At 44.3% G+C, this 18,010-nt stretch overlaps 1 protein-coding gene across 1 annotated transcript in view; it reads left to right on the top strand.

Annotated features, from left to right (window-relative positions):
• SIM2 (SIM bHLH transcription factor 2) overlaps positions 1-16,947 on the top strand; it is a 48,099-nt gene extending 31,152 nt beyond the window's left edge. Inside the window, 8 exon segments of the mRNA XM_033051754.1 lie at positions 247-332; positions 3,885-4,084; positions 7,435-7,541; positions 13,854-14,001; positions 15,046-15,124; positions 15,127-15,172; positions 15,175-15,215; positions 16,465-16,947. Of these exon segments, the coding sequence (XP_032907645.1) occupies positions 247-332; positions 3,885-4,084; positions 7,435-7,541; positions 13,854-14,001; positions 15,046-15,124; positions 15,127-15,172; positions 15,175-15,215; positions 16,465-16,947 (1,190 nt within the window).
• The last annotated feature ends 1,063 nt before the right edge of the window (positions 16,948-18,010 follow it).

Raw genomic sequence — 18,010 nt, 5'->3', positions numbered from 1 at the left:
CAAGGGTGGTAAAACCAGAAATTTTCAGAAATAATCGTGCTGAGTTGTTGAAATTTCATAGGGAATCCTAAGAGGAATAAATCCTGAAATCAGAGATGGGGTGGGAAAGGAGAATTGCTGATTTCTGCCCCTGCCTAAATCTGGAACACCAGCACCTCTGGGAAGGGCAATGCTCTGGGCAGATTTGGGATCTCCAAATGAAGAACAAATCCAGGAATAAATCAGCAGTGTGCTTTGTGCTTTCAGAATATGAAATCGAGAGATCCTTTTTCCTGAGGATGAAATGTGTCCTGGCCAAGAGGAATGCAGGGCTGACGTGCAGTGGCTACAAGGTAATGGACACAAATTATTTTTTCACCCCTGAAATATTTGACAGTTGACAAGTTTATTTCTCTAGGCGTTGGTTTTGGGTTTTATTTTTACATGTGTGCAGCTGAGAGCAAAGTTTGTGATGAGAAGAATCGGAAAAGATCCCCAAAATGCCCTCAGAAATTCAAATTTCAATTTTGTGGCACAGTCCCTCTCCTTGGGAATTATCTGGAGCTGCCAGGAGGGCACACAGCTCATTCTCATTCCCCCATGGAAAGGGAGGCAGGTGAGGCAGGAACCCAGGCACAGGAATTTGGAAATTTTCCACATCCCACCCACTTGCACCCCCTTGGCCTCAAGACTAAAAAAACCCAACCACTGCCATCACCTCAGGGTGGAATTGTACTAAACCACCAAGTCTGTTTATAAATCTTACAACTTGTATGATTTATTTTTTTTCATTTATGACATGAAATCAGAAGCCACAGCAAATGCTGAAGTTGTAGAATAACAGCTGTAATTTGAGAAGTTATTTTTCAGTTTTGCAGTAGTTTTTATTCTCAGATTTGCAGTAGCTTTTATTTTCATCTTTACAGTCAGTTTTTATTTTCAGGTTTGTAGTAGTTTTTATTTTAGATGTGCAGGTAGCTTTTATTTTCAGATTTGCAACAGTTTTTTCCTTTCAGCTTTGCAGTAATTTTTTATTTTCAGCTTTGCGGTAGCTTTTTATTCTCATATTTGCAGTAGTTTTTATTTTCATCTTAAGAGGCAATTTTTATTTTCAGCTTTCCAGTAGCTTTTATTTTCAGATTTACAGTAGGTTTTATTTTCAGATCTGCAGGTAGCTTTTCAGATTTGCAATAGTTTTTTTTATTTTCACATTTGCAGTAGGTTTTACTTTCAGATCTGCAGTAGTTTTAATTCTCGAATTTGCAATAGTTTTTATTTCAGATGTGCAGCCAGTTTTTATTTTCAGATGTGCAGTAATTTTTATTTTCAGATTTGTAATAGTTTTTATTTTCAGATATGTAGTAGCTTTTCTTTCCAGCTTTGCAGTAGCTTTTATTCTCAGATTTGCAATAGTTTTTATTTCAGATGTGCAGGCAGTTTTTATTTTCAGATGTGCAGTAAGTTTTTATTTTCAGCTTTTCAGCAGCTTTTATTTTCAGATTTGCAGTTATTTTTATTTTCAGATTTACAGGTAGTTTTTCTTTCCAGCTTTGCGTTTGCTGCTCTCTGAGCTGCCCAGGTTAACTCTGCCTCCATCAGGGTCATTCCTTCATTCTGGTGGGGATTCCCTGAGATCACTCAGAGCCCAAAAAGCCAAGGCTGGAGGAGGAGCAGAGCTTGAGCAGGAATGTGCTGGAGGTGCAGACCTGGATCTGTCTGTTTGCACTCTTCCCTACCTGGCTGCACTGATAATTCTTCATTACCCTGAGCCCTGTTTGCTCAGCTGCTCCCCAGCAAAAATGGTTCTGTCCCAAAGCTGAATCTGAAATCAGGTGGAAGAGCAGAGCGTGCAGTCGTGGGATCTCCACGTGGCTTTGGGGGTTTTTGGGTTTTTTATTCCCAATTATCCCTGTTAATCAGAGGCATCTCTTTCTTTGCTCACTATTAAAAGTTTGCACAGTGGAAATCAAAGGATTCTTTCATCTGGCCTAAATTTATTCCGTTTCACTGTGCTTAAAGGCAGGACTCAATTTTTAAGAAATCACCTCATTAGCTGAAGCACAGAAAACACTTCATGGACCAAGTGATGGGGGAATTGAGATCTGCTGAGAGATCTTACTGTGCTTTTGCTAAACTTTTAAATCACTGGAGAAGAGGAAGGTTGGGCAGGAGGATCCTCATTCCAGGTGATGTTTGGTAGGTTGTTTAGAGCACTAAATACGCTGAAAATTAATTATTTTCCACAAACAGAGAAATTCAGCTAAAGGATGATATTCCTGCTGCTTGGACCAGAAAACTGGCAGGGGCATGGATGATTTCTGAACACCAGCACCACACTAAATAAATCTCCTGGCCTGGAATAGTCCCCAAGTTACATTTCCCCCTCCCCTTCAGCTGACACTGAATTTTTACAGTCTAACACTGTCATTATCACCTCTGTGAACAGCAATTGTACCCAGGGATCCCGAAATCTGAGCTCAGGACCTTGGGCTTGGTCACATGTCAAAATAAAACAAACCCCTCTGAACTTGAGCAGAGAACTTCAAACTCATTTCTTGTGCATTTGCATAAACATCAGTTAATTTTTATTGAGTTGTAATGCATCAATACTCGCTGGGATTTTAAAGTGCCTTTTTTAAAGTGCCTTTATTTACATCAGAATAATAACTCATGAAAATATAAATGTTTTCATTAATCTTTGAGTGTGTGTGGGAAAGAAATGGACATTTTGAAAAAAGCAACACTCCGATTTTTTTTACTCAATGAACAGGATTTCTGGCTGTATCTACATGAAATCTGTATCAAGGAGCTTAAAGTATTAATTAGAAAGCAATTAGGCAATCCCCAGAGAGGAGATGCTTCAATCCTGGATTAATCATGCTGCCAACAAACACAAAACTGCATTTACTGAGCCTTAATCTCTACTTATGAATTACAGTAATTTCACGATTATAAGCCGCACCATTTTAACTAAAATTTTGGTCCAAACCCAAAGTGCGGCTTATAATCAGGTGCGGCTTATATATGGACAAAGAACGAAAAGTTGCTGTTTTAGTTTGGAGGACAGGTGTCTGCTGAGAAAGGCAGGAGCTTCTCTTTGAAATGGAGAATGTAAACCCCCTCCCTCCAAATTATTATAATTTTGAAATCAAGGGGCTCTCAGGCAAAGATACGGGAATTAGGAATAACAGTTCTTTACTAGGGAAATTAAAATAGAAATACAGCACTACAAAGAACAAACCCCAAACCCTGACACAGTCAGAGTACAACCTGACACCCGTCAGGCAGGGTGTTGGCAGCAGTCCCATCCCATGGTGGCTGCATCCTCCTGCAGTGACAGATGTGGCTCAGCTGGAGCAGTGCTCCTGTACAAGGTGCAGTTTCCCTCTGGAGCTCCAGTGGGGATGTGGAGAAATCCGGTTTTCCTCTGGAGTCCAGTGGAGAAAGGGGCTCCCTTAGTGTCCCCAAACCTCTGTTTTTATCTTGGTAAGAAATGTTGGGCTCTTCCCCCTGGCTGGAGCAACTCCCAATGGGATGCAGTAATTTTATCAGTGCCACAGTGGGACTCAATGGCCATGAGCAGAAAATGACTGGCTGGAGGAAGGATGGGTTGTGAAAAGATAAAGAACAATGCCCTGCCTGGTTTCAATGGATGGCCCATTAGCAGAATATCTCCCAGGGAGATCAGGATCACTGCCCCACCCTCAACAGATGGTGATAGAACAGATACCTTTTATCACACTCTGTATTGTGACATGTGGCTTATAATCGTGAAATTACTGTACCTGCAATCACAGACGACCCAGAATTTAATGTTATGGGGGAATGAGCTCACTTAGACTGGGTAGGGCAGCAGATTTGGGGCTTCTCCATCCCATCCTGAGGGTGTTTTTCCCTTTTTCCAGGTGATCCACTGCAGTGGCTACTTGAAGATCCGTCAGTACATGCTGGATATGTCCCTGTACGACTCCTGCTACCAAATCGTTGGGCTGGTGGCCGTGGGGCAATCTCTGCCTCCCAGTGCAATCACTGAGATCAAGCTCCACAGTAACATGTTTATGTTCAGAGCCAGTTTGGATTTGAAGCTGATATTCCTTGATTCCAGGTGAGCAGCTCTTTCATCTCCTGCCGAGGTTTCCAAACAAACCCAGGTCAAAACAAACCCAAAATAGATCTGGAACTCAGAGCCTTCAAAGCCTTCCAGGCAGCTGGATAAACCAGACTTTGGAATGCCAAGAAATAGGAGTTTGTCCAATTTAACCTGGAGTTACCTGCACTTTCAGGGTCAGCTGAAAGCTGCTTGCTGTGAGGGTTGGTCACAGGAGCAGTGATCATTTCTTACCTGAAAGGACACAAATTTTATCAAACAAAGCCAGCAAAAGGAATGAGGATGTACCAAAAAAAAAAAAACAAAACCAAAAAACCAACCCCAAAAGTGGAATAATGAGATCAAACTGCTGGCTGGGGTCATCTAGAAAACTTTTGAGAGAGCAGTAAGGAAAGAGAGTTCTGTATTTTAGTGTGTTGCTTTAACCATGAAACCAACACTAAAAATGGGGCTGTTAGAATGGAAATTGATTCCATTAATTCCTACATGAGATAAAATTTTGGGAAAAACATCTGAGGAAGGAGAGCCCTGCCTCCACTTCAGCTGATGGAGCTCAGATGAGCCCAGAACCAGAACTGAAATTAATTTCTCTGGTTTTGGAGCAGGAACCTTGTAGGATACAATACTTTGCCCAGTGCATTTCCTTGAAGGGAAAAATCCCAAACACACAAAGTATTGACAAAATGATCATTCTTCAAAAATCCTTTCCTGTGTGTCCCACATTCCCCATTTCCCTGGCGGGCTGGATTTGCAGGGAATACATTCATGCAGCGAATATGTGAGGAAACCTCTGTATCCAAGAGAGTGGAGCTCAGCCATGCCAGAAGAGGCTTTTCTCCGTGCTCAGCCCAGGAGACAGTGGCTCCATCAGCTGCTGGGACACAAAGAACTCGTTGTTTCTGGAACCCTTCCTCATTTTTTTGGCACGCGTCGCTCCGCGCCGCGGCTACAAAGGAGCACGAGGGGTTCAGCAACACGTCCTTGCATGTGGGGAAAAGGAAATGATGTGCCTGGGAGGAACTGCCTGGAGACAGAAGTGTCTTCAAAGGCCACAGAACAAGCAGAGGTGTTGACAGGAGCAGGGATAGACCCAGAGCTGTTGCAGAGCTGTGTTTACCAAGGAGCAGATGGGTGTCATCCACAAGCAGGGGAATTCAGCTTCACCAAAGCTTTTTGCTCTCCCAGCTGAGCAAACCCAACTGTATTTGCTCAGAACAGGGGTGTATTAGGGGTTAGAAAAAAACTGGATTCAGGCTTGGTTCTGATTTCCACACAAGGGGATGGATCCTGAGATGTAGCAGTCACAACAAGCAGCATGAAAGCCATGGGAAGGAGCAGCTCAAAATCCCTCCCAGACACCTGACACACCATAAAACACACAGGAGTTCATTCACTGAGGTCACTGAAGGAGGAGAAGCCACTTCCCTCCAAAGTGAGCTGCTCACCCTGATTTTTGTGGTGCATTCATTGCCAGGGGGTTTAAAAATCCTTTGAAGAGCTCAGGAGAGCAGAGCTGATCCCTGGGGCGAGCTGTGCTTCCTTTGTGTGTCCTGGCACCTGCACAGCCCAACCTGGAGTGCCCAGGCTGCTTCAGGCATTGATTTGATGTTAAGGAAATAAAACCACTGAGTTTATTTCCAGAGTCAAGCTTTTCCAAAGTTTGGGTGTCCTAGGAACTCTCAATGATTTTATTTTTTTAATTATTTTTTTTTTGTCACCAGCTTCAAAGTGAGATTGCACCTTTGGGAAAATGAAACCCTGGCTCGGGTTTGTGGTGCTTTGACTGGGTTTGGATGAGTTTGTGGTTTTTTTTTTTTTTATCTCACCAAAGGGCAGGATGGAGCTGCCACCCTGATTTTAAGTGCACTGAAATCAGAAGGAGAATTGAAACTGAGCAGGATCTTCCACCAGTATTTCATGCCCCTGACTGGTTTCAGTGAGGATTTGGGATGAGGAGAAACACAAGCACCTATTCAAAGGCATTTTGATGATGCTGTCCAGAAGAGGCCAAGCCCTCAACCCTCTCAAGCAGAACTCCCTCAGTCTCTGTGGGGTCCACTGGGCTGGTTTGAGCCAGGGTATGAGTATAGAAGATGCACAATAACCACAAAATTTTTTAAAAACTCATAAAAATGTACATTATCTGCAATCCCACAATGACAGGCATGGCTTGGGACCCCCTGTTCTTTGATGTGGACACTCCTGTGTTATCTCTGCTGCTGTGCATCCTCAGCAGGGCTAAAGCTCAGACCAGGAACATCCTTTTGAAGTCCATGTCCTGACCCTCCCACTCAGCTCATGGCTTGAAGAGGCTTGGAGCATTTAAACTGGATTCCTTTGATCTGAACTGGGGGAGAACCTCCAAGAGCACCCCTAGGATGCTCCAACTTTAATAATTATTTCAGTCCACAGGCTAGAGACAGTCCCTGGTAAAACTGGGATTTAAATGTGCAGGAGTAGATCCTCAGCAGGGACAATTTTCCTGTCACTCACTTGCTAAGGGACTGTGTCACTTGTTAATGTGGACATGCCTTACTGTTCTGGTTTTTTTTAGGCAAAGAAAGCCCAGAACATCACAAAAATCCCCAACAACCGTGGGTAAACAAGCCACAGTTTGGCTGAGTGGCACATTGTACTTTAAGGACAATTTTTTCCTTAACTAAATTTTAAAAAAATCAATTTGAAACATGAAGTTTGACTCTTCAGGTCTGACCCACTGTAAGTCTGACCTCTGAATTTAATTCTTTAACATCTGCAGAGATGCTGCTGTTTTGAATTCGTTCCATTCTTCTACTTCTGGGTCTTTTTTTTTTTTTTTTAAAGTCTTGCCTCAGCTTGCTTTCCTTTCCTCACCCTGTGGTCTTCACACCTCCTTGTCTTTCCACATTCTCAGCTGGAATAAGCTCCTGCTTTTTTCTCCTGTTAGGCACCAGCCTGGATTTCTTCACAGGCCACGATCACATGGCCCAACACACCTTCCACACTCGCAGCTTTGCAAAAGCAAATGAAAATGTGTCGGCAGCCCACAAGAGAGGTTTTATTGTTTCAGGAGCAGCTCCTCGAGTGGAACTTTGTGCAAAGGATCCTGCATGGCAATGGCAAAAGCCCAAGGTGGAAATCAGTAAAAGAGCTCTTTTTCCTGCCTGGGTGTACCAGGGAAAAGCTGCACCTTGCTTTGGCCGGGCTGAAAGGGTTTCTTTTCTTGTAAAGGCGAGGGTTCTGTTTCCAAAACTAACATTTCATCCCGCGGCCTCCAGGCACCGACTCGTTGGCACAATCACATGTTGGGTTCATGAAACTGAATATTCCTAGAGATTTTGTTTATTGCAGATTTTTCCTTTTTCCAGGGTCACGGAATTAACTGGATATGAACCCCAGGATCTGATAGAAAAAACCCTCTACCACCACGTCCACGGCTGCGACGTTTTCCACCTGCGATACGCTCACCACCTGCGTAAGTACCAGGGCTGGAGGCACTGCAGGGACCTGGAGCTGTGGATGTAGGGAATAAAACACTGCAGAGAGCCCAGAGGAGCCCCAGGATGAGCAGAGGGATGGAGCAGCTCTGCTGGGAGGAAAGGCTGGCACAGCTGGGATTGTTCAGCCTGCACAGGAGAAGCTTTGGGCTGAGCTCAGGGTGCCCTTGCAGGGCCTGAAGGAGCTGCAGGAAACCTGGAGAGAGACAATTCCCAAGGGCTGCAGGGACAGCACACAGGGAATGGCTTCACTGTGGGGTTGGATGGGATCTTGGGAATTAGGAATTGTTCCCTGGGAGGGGCTGGGATGGAATTGCCAGAGCAGCTGTGGCTGCCCCTGGATCCCTGGAATGTTCAGTTCCAGGTTGGAATTGGGGCTGGAGCAGCCTGGGACAGGGGAAGGTGCCCCTGCCTTAAAGAGGGACCTAAAAATCATTTTATTCTGGGCAGGGACACCTCAAACATTAAAAAAATGTGAAGGTGTTTTTGGTGTGACTGCCAAGGGATAAAAGTGACATTTTCCCAAGGATGTCACAGCTCCTTGGAATCTTGGGATTGTGGAGGTGCCGGAAGAAAAGGAAAAGGAATTTCTTCATTTCTGAGCACCAAATGGATCAGCCACCACCACAAATCCCCTAAATCCCTGCTCCAGGTCCTTCCCAAATGGGAGATCTTGAGTGAGGCACTGGGAGAAGTCCCCAGAGCAGCTGTGGCTGCCCCTGGATCCCTGGAATGTTCAGTTCCAGGTTGGACACTGGGGCTGGAGCAGCCTGGGGCAGTGGGAGCTGTCCCTGCCATGGCAGGGTTGGCACTGGATGATTTTTAAAGTCCCTTCCCACCCAAATCATTCTGGGATTCTAAGGAATATGTTGAGTACAGTGAGAAGTTTGCAGGCAACAAGCACCATGCTGGAAAGCAGAAAAAATCCTTTCCAAATCTTGACTGGAGACAGATTTTCAAAAGTTCTTGGCTATCACTTAAGGAAACCATTAATTGTGTAAATTAGCTGGATACTCGATATGCTGGGCTTCCAAAATGAAAAAAACCAACCTCCAAACCAACTTATCTGGCCAGTTTTATCTTTGTACTTATGGGATCCAGGCTATTTGGAATATTTGGAATTGATTCTGGATGGCAATCTCTTGAAGGAAAAGAAAACCAAAAGAGCAAGTAAATGAGAGGGGAAAATCTGAACTTCACCAGCCCCTGCTGTTAAAAGAAAAACTATGCAGCAGCTCTGCATTCCTCTGAAATATGTTAGTAATAATCATCCTGTGTTTGAAGGGAATGCAATCCCAAAAACTCCTTGGAGGGACATTCATTAGTAGCATGTGGATGAGGTTCGGAGAATGGATTGTGAGGAAAAAAATGACACATTTAATAATTTCCCATCTTCCAACAGAGTCACTAATCATATCTTCAAACATCTGGATCTGGGAAGGAGTTCATTCAGTAGCACATTAATTTGAAAAGCAAATTGAGGGGATGGCTGAACTCTGGATTTGGCTCCGTTTGCTGCAACCCATACGAGGCAAAGATGACATCCAAAAACCAGTGTCAGGCAATTTTTTTTCCAGATTGCTCCTGTAGGCTGGAAGCAGCCAGAGTCAAATCCTTCTTTTAGGCTTCCTTCTTTTCTCAGTGTGTGCTGCTCATGAGGATCTGGAGTATCAAGGAGGTTGTAGCTGTGTTTGGCACATCCAAGCTGAAATCCCAAGTGCTGAATTCCACTGGTGGCAGGGTGTGCTACACCTGGGAAAGCAAAAGCTGATCTGTACAGCGAGTTCAGATTTAATTATTGAACACTCTGGGATGCTGAGAACTGGGAAAAAGAATGACCAGGGCACATGGAATATCCTGTCAGGGACACCCTCTGTGTAGGGGTGACATCTGCATGTGGATGTGAGTGCTGACCTGCTCAAAATGAACTCAGTATTTCCACCAGGCTGTTTGAAATACCTTCATCAGCCAGCACAGAGATGATGCCACCACAGCCACAAGCACCTCTGGAAAACAATTTTCCACTTTAGAGCAGCAGGATGGATAATTCTGTGGCTGCCAGTTTGATCCATGTACGACTGGAGTTTTAAATGAAGAGACAAATCATGTTCACTGAATTACCCACCACATCCTTCCACAAGCAAAAAAAACCCACCCTCAGCCAAATAGGATACTAAGAGCAGTTCTGTAGATTAAAGATAAATTGCTGTAAACTTTAAAAACAGAAGAAAAATGCGAGCCATGCATAGGAATTTATGAAAGCAGATAAATCCCAAGAAGCACAAAATAATGAGTAATGCTTGGGCAGCAGTGGGAACAGTGCAGGGTCATGGTTGGAATACCAAGTAATGGGAATTATTAAACCAGATGTAAAGTGCACAAAGTCCCTCTGGGGAGCACTGTGAGAGCTCCCCCAGCATCCATCAGCAAATGTCTCAGGAACATGAACAGTGCAAGGCTGGCAGGTTTGTTGTACCATTCTATAAAGCAATCTGATGATGAAGTGTCACCTGATGCAGAAATCCAAAGAGAAACATCTTACACCTAATAAGGGTATTAAGGGGAAAAAAATAATATAGGCAACCCTAAACTAGGATAACTGTTTGCTTTTTTTAAGAGGAAAAAAAATCTCAAACTGAAGACCTGAAGCAGCTGAACTCAGAGTGAGGCAGCACAGAGAATAAAACAAAGGAAACAGTGAGGGGAACAAGTTAGGAGGGATAGAACAAGACATCAGGCTAGGAGGGAAATGTAGATGTGAATATTTGCCTAAGGTGTGCTGGCAGCAAAGAGAGTTTCCTGCTTGAAACATTTGATTGCCTTCCAGCTCCAGGAAAACATTTGTGGTGTTATTTATTTCTAGAACTCCTTTCATACACGCTGTTTGCCCTGAAATGTGGCCACACAAATAAGGAGGCTCTGCCCCAGGATCCTGCACTCTAAAATCCAGAGTAAAATATCTTTGTGTCCCCAGAGAAATCCCTTTGTTTGCACCACTGTGAGGAGGATTTTGGGCATCCCATGTGTTGCAACATCCCTGCTCTTCCCACAGGAACCTGGGCAGGATTCAGGTCTCTGTGCCTTGGCCTGGCTGATGTCCCCACCCAACCCTTCTCCTGCTCCCTGGAAGTCACCCCATGTATTTATAGGGTTATTTTATAGGAAAGCACAGTCCCACCATCTCTGCTGTTGGCTCTGCCTCTGCTCTGCCAGCACTCAAACCTTCTGGCAGAGCAGCACCAGATTTTAAGTGGTCTGAAAAAAAAAAACCAAACCAGAGTCTGCTGGGCACTGTGCCTTGCCCAGGGGCTGGACCCATGACACACCAGGGCAGCTAAACCAGGATCTGGAAGCAAGAAATCCATTTCTTGGAGTGGAATCCTTCAGTGCAGGCTGGGAACTCCCAGCCACACGCCTGGGAGCCTGGTGGAGCTTTTTAAAGCAGTCCTGTCTGACAGCCCAGAGCCTTCTCCAGCTTCCCTGCGAAACCAGGAGCGAGCCACAGCCCTGGAACACCCAGTTCCAGAGGGCACATCCAAGGGCCAGGGCTAAAGCCACAGAATCCTCCCCCTTGGGCTGCAGCAGAGGCCACCAAGAAGTCTGAGCCTGCACAGATTGTCTGGGGATGGATTTGCCTCACTCCCATTCCTGAGGTTTCCTTTTCAGCATCAAACAGGGCAGTTGAGCACAGAGCCAGATGGAAGCTGACCTCACTCACTGTCTCAGTTGCTGTCCCTTAGCCAAGGTCAGACTTTCCCCAGATTGCTAAAAAAGCAGGAGACACTGGATCCTCCCCCATCCCTGGAGGAATACTGGTTAATCCATATAATTAGGAAGGAAAGCTGAACACTGTAGCTCTCAGTGGTTTTCACATCTTTTCAAACACTGTCTTAACTGCAGAGCTAAAAGAGGGATTTAAAAAAAATCAGTGAGAGAGGAGGAAAGCCAAAACTAGTCCCAAAGCACACGGAAGAACTTTGTTATAGTTAGTGATCCATGACAGCATTAATTTCTCTTTCGGAAGGCTGAATGTAGCAAAGCATTTTGAGCTCAAGGAAAACGTGCTCATTAAACCAGCACAAAGACCTAGTTCTGAAAAGGCCAGATCACGTTCCAAAAATTACCTGTTACATGGCCTGTGCTAAAATGAAAAGATCATTTCCTGGAACGGGACCATTTGGGTTTTAGAATGAATCACCGAATCATAAAATCCCAGAATGGTTTGGGTTGGAAGGGATCTTGGAGATCATCTCATTCCAAGCCCCTGCCATGGGCAGGGACATCTTCCCCTATCCCAGGTTGCTCCAAGCCTTGTCCATCCTGGTCTTGGACACTTCCAGGGATGGGGCAGCACAATTGTAGAGCACCATCCAGAATGATAGAACACTAAGAAATAATAAAACTCTGGCATAGAGACAATTATTAATATTTTTAGAACAGAATCTTTGAGTAGCCATTCCAAGGCTTTCAACTCACAGTGATAAATTGCACTTAAAAAACACAAATATCTTTATATTTTCTCAGTGTGTTTACACACTTACACACCCACTCCTCATGGTTTTTTAAACCACATGTACATCTGCCCACCCTCATCACATAAAGAATTCCATGTAGAAATCTAGGAGTGGAAGGGACACCAGCAAGAATGAGGCAAAAAGCTGGTATTTAAGAGAGATTTGAAATCCCAAACAGACGTGGCTTGGTGATATGGAGGATCATGATCCTGCAGGATCATGGAATCATGGAATATCCTGAGCTGGGAGGGACCCACAGGGACCATCCAGTCCCACTCCTGGTCCTACCCAGACACCCCAACAATCCCAGCCTGGGCATCCCTGGCAGTGCTGTCCAAGCTCTCCTGGAGCTGATTTAATTTGGGAGATAAGCTGGATTTGAAGGCAAGTTTAAATATGTTGGCATGTGCAATGGATAGGAGAGGAAGCAGCCCAGAGAGTTGGCCCATATGCTCCAGATTTTGGGAAGACCTCCCTGAGTCTTCCAGTACCACAAAGAAATGGATGAAAAAGAGGGAAAGGGATTCTTTCATATGGGCAAAAAGTGACAGGACAAGAGGAATGGTTTAAACTGACAGAGAGCAGGTTTGGATTCCATTTCTTAATCATATTTATACAAAGGAATTTCTGCCATTCCCACTTTTTGGAATACAATTTGTGCAGTGAGCTCAGACCGTGATTCTCTAATTTACAATAAATAACTGTATAGGAGAGTAAGAAAATGGAGTTTCCCAGAGGAATGATCCAAGGCCACACAAGAGAAGAACCAGCTCCAAAGGCTGGGCATTATCTTCCAGTGAATCCTGAGATAAAGGCCTGGCACTGAACCAGGAATATTTGTGGCTGGATTAAATATTTAGAGATGCTGCACAACTCCTGTTACAGCACAACCTCCTACCAAAACATCCTTGTTCACAGAGGATCCAAAATAGCTCAGGGAGGATTACATGGCTCGTGAATTTATCAGATATCTGATTCCTTCTCTGTCCTTGTCTTTGTTTGGGTGCTTCACCACCACAGAATTTTTAAATTTTACCCTTTGAAATCAACCTTCATGATTGCAGTGGAGAAAAACCATCACAGAATAAAAAACATTCCAAAATATGTGATAATCTGTTCAAACTATGAGAGAAGTGCTTCCAAATAATCTGGAAAAAGTCTCAAAATCACAGAATCCTCAGGGTTGGAAGAAACTTTCAGGATCATGCAGTCCTCACCCCAAACCTGTCCCCAGGGGCCACATCCAGACTCTTCCTGAACACTCCCAGAGACAGCGACTCCAAACCTCCCTGGGCAGCTCATTCCAGGGAAATTTTATTTTCCAATCTCCAATCTGCCCCTCCCTTGGTGCAATTTGAGGCCATTTCTTCTCCTTCTTTCAAAGAATTGTGTCCAGTTCAATTTGCTTTTGCTGCCTTGAACTTTTCTTTTGCAGTTAAAAATTTTAAAGCAATATTGTGACGAATGCCACCATGGGCGACCCAGAGAAGAAGGAAGACAAAACTTAGGAGACACCAAATTTTATATAAATAATAATGTGGTGCTATGAATCCATAGAAAGAGGAAGGATAGATAATTTTGCAGGGGGTTATTTAAATTTTATTAGGGGGAAGAGGAAGGTTGGATTCAGTTACTTCACAGGTCTTTTCCAACCTCATTAATTCTGTGATTCCTTGAGGGAGAAAAGCGCTTGGCTCGCAAATAAACCTCTCCAGCAAGTGGTTGGGAGTCCAAAAAATGTGACTATTTTTAAAATTTCTTCTTTTGTGTCCACAGTGCTGGTGAAAGGCCAAGTGACCACCAAGTACTACCGGCTGCTGTCCAAGCAGGGAGGCTGGGTGTGGGTGCAGAGCTACGCCACCATCGTGCACAACAGCCGTTCGTCACGGCCTCACTGCATAGTGAGTGTCAATTATGTCCTTACGTAAGTCCAAATACTTTGTACCATTACCTGCTACCCCTAACTGAGCCATTCATCATCAAACCCACCAGGTTTTCTTTGCTTGTGTCCCCCCGGTGTCGTTCTGTGCCCGCGTGTTTCTCTGTTTGGATGAGAAAACATTCTCATATTCATGATTGGTGTGGAAGTCTTCATCTTGTCCAGGGAAGGGCAATGGAGTTGGGGAAGGGTCTGGAATTCCTGAGGGAGGTGGGAAAGGGGCTCAGCCTGGAGAAAAGGAGGCTCAGGGGGAACCTGGTGGCTCTGCACAAGTCCCTGCTGGGAGGGGCAATGAGATGGTTGTCAGGCTCTGAAAGGGAAAGGAGGAGAAAGAAATTACCTCAATTTTATCAGGAGAGGTTCAGATTGGAGATTAGAAGGGTTTTTTTTTCCTTTGAAAGGGTGGTCAAGGCCTTGGGATGAGCTCCCCAGGATGCTGTCACCGTCTCTGGAATTATTCAAGAGTCTGGATGTGGCTCTTGGGGACAGGATTTGGGGGATGCTGCTGGGTGACGCTGGGACTGGATGAACTTGAAGATCTCTTCCAAAGTTGAGTATTTTGATCAAAAACCAACCTCACAGCTTGTGTGGTTTAGTTATAAGCTGCTGACAGGGGAGGAACATTGCTCCTTTTCCTTTCCTCAGTGCTGACTCTGAGACCAGGGCAGAGATCAATTCCTGACTGAGCAGGAGAGAGATTAATTGATCTCTGTGATCAATAATCAGATTTTTCCATGATTCCAAACCACAGGGAGCCAGGGATAGCTGAGGGAAGGTGATACAGCTCAGGCTCAGAGACAGGGGACATTTCACCCAAGGTGTTTATGTGATTCCCAGTGGAATTTTATTTATAAATTTGCATGAGAATGAGGACACTCCATAAGATTCTCCTGCCTCCTGACACCCCCAGACTCAGTGAAAATTTTGGAAGAGTGAAAATTCAAGCCTTGTGAATACTGACATGCATTTTTACAGAAGTTAGTTTGGAATTTCCCTGTGTTTTTAATTTACTGGGCTGTTCTTTTGCAGAGATCTTGAGTACAAGGAACTTCAGTTGTCACTGGACCAGGTTACCATTTCCAAGTCACAGTTTTCATGCAGAAACTCCAGTTACCTACCTCGCAGGAAACAAGGAAAATAGTAAAACCCAAAAGTAATAAATGAAGGCAAAACTCAGAACAACACCTTACCCACCACAGGTAAATTTTCCAGCAATATTTAATTCCCAGTTGTTCTCACAGAGTGCTTGGGACAGTGTGGAGATAATCCAGGAGTGAATTTACAGACTATAGGGCTGTCTACCCCAGGAAATCCCTCATAAAGCAGGATAACATTAGATCCTTTTTTTCCTTGGGGTGGAAAGTACAGGTAGCACAAACCAGCTCTGGCAAGAAGTTTGTGTGTGAAGTACTTTAATCATGGTGTCCTTTCTTGGCAAAAAGAAGAAAATCTTGGAATTGTGCTGTGAAAATTTCTGCTGATGTAGAACTTGTGTCATTTACTGTTGGTGTGTGGAGTTCTTGATGTCAGGAGGAATTTCCCCATGGAAAGCGTGATGAGGCCTTGGGAAAGAGCTGCCCAGGGAGGTTTGCAGTGCCCATCCCTGCAGGTGGCACCTGGAGGCGGCACTCAGGGTGACAAGGTGGCCATGGGGACAGCTGGGACTGCCTGGGCTGGGAGGGATTTTCCAACCTTAATCCTGTGATTCTGCAAATGGAACTGCCAAAATTAGCAAATCAAAGCAATTTTTTTTTTGTTCCCATGTGAATGCAAAGTTGTGAAGAGAGAAATTCTAAACACACCTCTGAATCTGTTCCTTGAGCCAGCGAGGCTCTGGGTGCCTGTCTGACATGTTCTGTACTTTCCTGTTGGAGTTCAGAATGCAAGAACTTCTCAGAATGTTGGGCCTCCAAATCAAAGCCTGGAAAAGAACACAGGATTTGATTTGAGGCCTTGGGAAAGGCTTCCAAACTTAGGTGCTAGAAGTAAGAATATAGATTGAAAGTTTAAAGTAGAGACTTAAGTAGAAGGAAAATTAGTTAATAAAGTTTATGATATAGAAAGTATAAAGTAGGTATAAAGATGACAAACCTAGCCTTAAGAATAGATCTATGTGTTAGAACAGGATTGGCTGAGAAAGGCCACACTGTAATTAGATGAAATTTCTTAGTATTGGATTGAAAACATAAACATCTCTGTTATTGGTTAATAAGTGCTTAAAAGATCTTGTAGCCATAATTCTTGTGACTTCTGGTCATGCTTTCTGTAGAATATAAGAAAACTAAACTGCACTTTCTCAGCTCCTAGAAGTCCCATCTCTCTGCCTCAGTCAGAACAAGAAAGAATCCCCTGTGGAGCATGAAATGTGGGAGCAAAAAGCCCCCAGCTTCCTAGAAAAGTTCCTCCTTTAACTCTCTTGCCCTGCTCTTTTCCCCCTGTTTCCCCCAGCAATACAGCTCGTTCCAAGTAGACAAACTGGAATGCAGCCAGGTGGGGAGCTGGCGCTCCAGCCCCGCCGCCAGCGCCGCCGCCCTGCAGGAACAGAACTTCCATTCAGAGAGCAGCGAACTCTTGTACGCCCCTCCCTACAGCCTGCCCTTCTCCTACCACTATGGACACTTCCCTGTGGATTCCCACGTCTTCAGTGGCAAGAAGCAAATGCTGCCTGCAAAATTCGGGCAGGCCCAAGGGGCGCCCTGCGAGGTGGCGCGGTTCTTCCTGGGCGCGCTGCAGACCAACGGCGAGTGCCAGTGGCACTACGCCAACTCGCTGGTCCCCAGCAGCCAGTCACCCTCCAAAAACCTTCCTGAGCAGCCAGTGAACATCATCAGGCACAACCTTGCCCAGGGTTATGAAGGTGGGTGTTGCTCTGAGCCAAGAGAAAACGCTCGGCGGAGCGGTGGATGGGACGGATTTGTGTTCGCGGTTTGAAAATTGGTTTTGGTGCCTTGGAGTGGCTACCTAGAACAGAGACTAGACAAGGTTAAGAGAATAAAGTGGGTGTTTATTAAAGCCTTCAATGGATACACCTTGGCAGCCAAAAGCCTCCCAGAGGCTACACCCAGGATGGATGATGGTCACGAGTTTTTCACACAGTTAAAAGTTTGGTCCATTTACATATCATGGGGTTAATCCTCAATTACAGCTTCAGGTAATGAAGTCATTTACCCCCAGTTTGTTCTCCCCCAATTCACTTTTGTTTGTATTTTTAGGGCCTGAGGCTGTAGGGTGTCCTTGGATCTCAGACCTAGAGGGATTGTTTAGTCTGACCAAAATGTGAAAACAGTAACTAACACTCTATATGGAGTTTGGAGTTATGCACTAAGTTTTATATTTGAAAAATATAAAAGCTAAAATCCTAAGGCATCAGTTTAGGCAATGAAGTGTAGCAATCATTGTATTTATGGTATTCCCATGTTCTTTCTTCCCATTTCCATCAGCACTGGATTGGGAATTTTATCAAAGCTTTAGCTGAAAAAATGCTCTCACCAAAATCACTTTTAGAGCAGCACAGTGATGGCTCCTCCTTCCATACTGGCACACTTTACCCTCAGGTTTTGCACTCTCAGAGTTATTTAAGTGGAATTTCTCAGGTAAGTCATGGCTGAAGTCAGATTGAAACTTCCCCTCCACAATAATTTTTGATTATTTTAACACAGCAATTAAAATAAACACCATCTATTCCTATAAAAATTGAAGATTGCCCTTTCTCAGCATGAATATCTTTAACTTACAAGAGTAATAATTCTGCCTCACTTGATTATAATTCTGAATTTGACAGTGTCTCCCATCACCTGCATTATTTCACTGTGCAGATGGTCAGGGATGGAAATTCTTTGAAGAAAGGCATTGACTTCTCTGAGATGGAAACCTGTAAGAAATAACCTTGAAAAATTACAATACAACCAAATGTAAAGATGCTCAAAATGCCCTTTAATCACAGAATAATTAGGGCTGGAAGGGACTTCTGGGGATCATCTTGCCCAACTCATTT

The sequence above is a fragment of the Catharus ustulatus genome, chromosome 2 (genome assembly GCF_009819885.2).
Source record: "Catharus ustulatus isolate bCatUst1 chromosome 2, bCatUst1.pri.v2, whole genome shotgun sequence".
Taxonomy (NCBI): Eukaryota; Metazoa; Chordata; class Aves; order Passeriformes; family Turdidae; genus Catharus; species Catharus ustulatus.
Note: the sequence above shows the minus strand (reverse complement) of the source record. Positions and strands in the feature narration are given on the sequence as shown.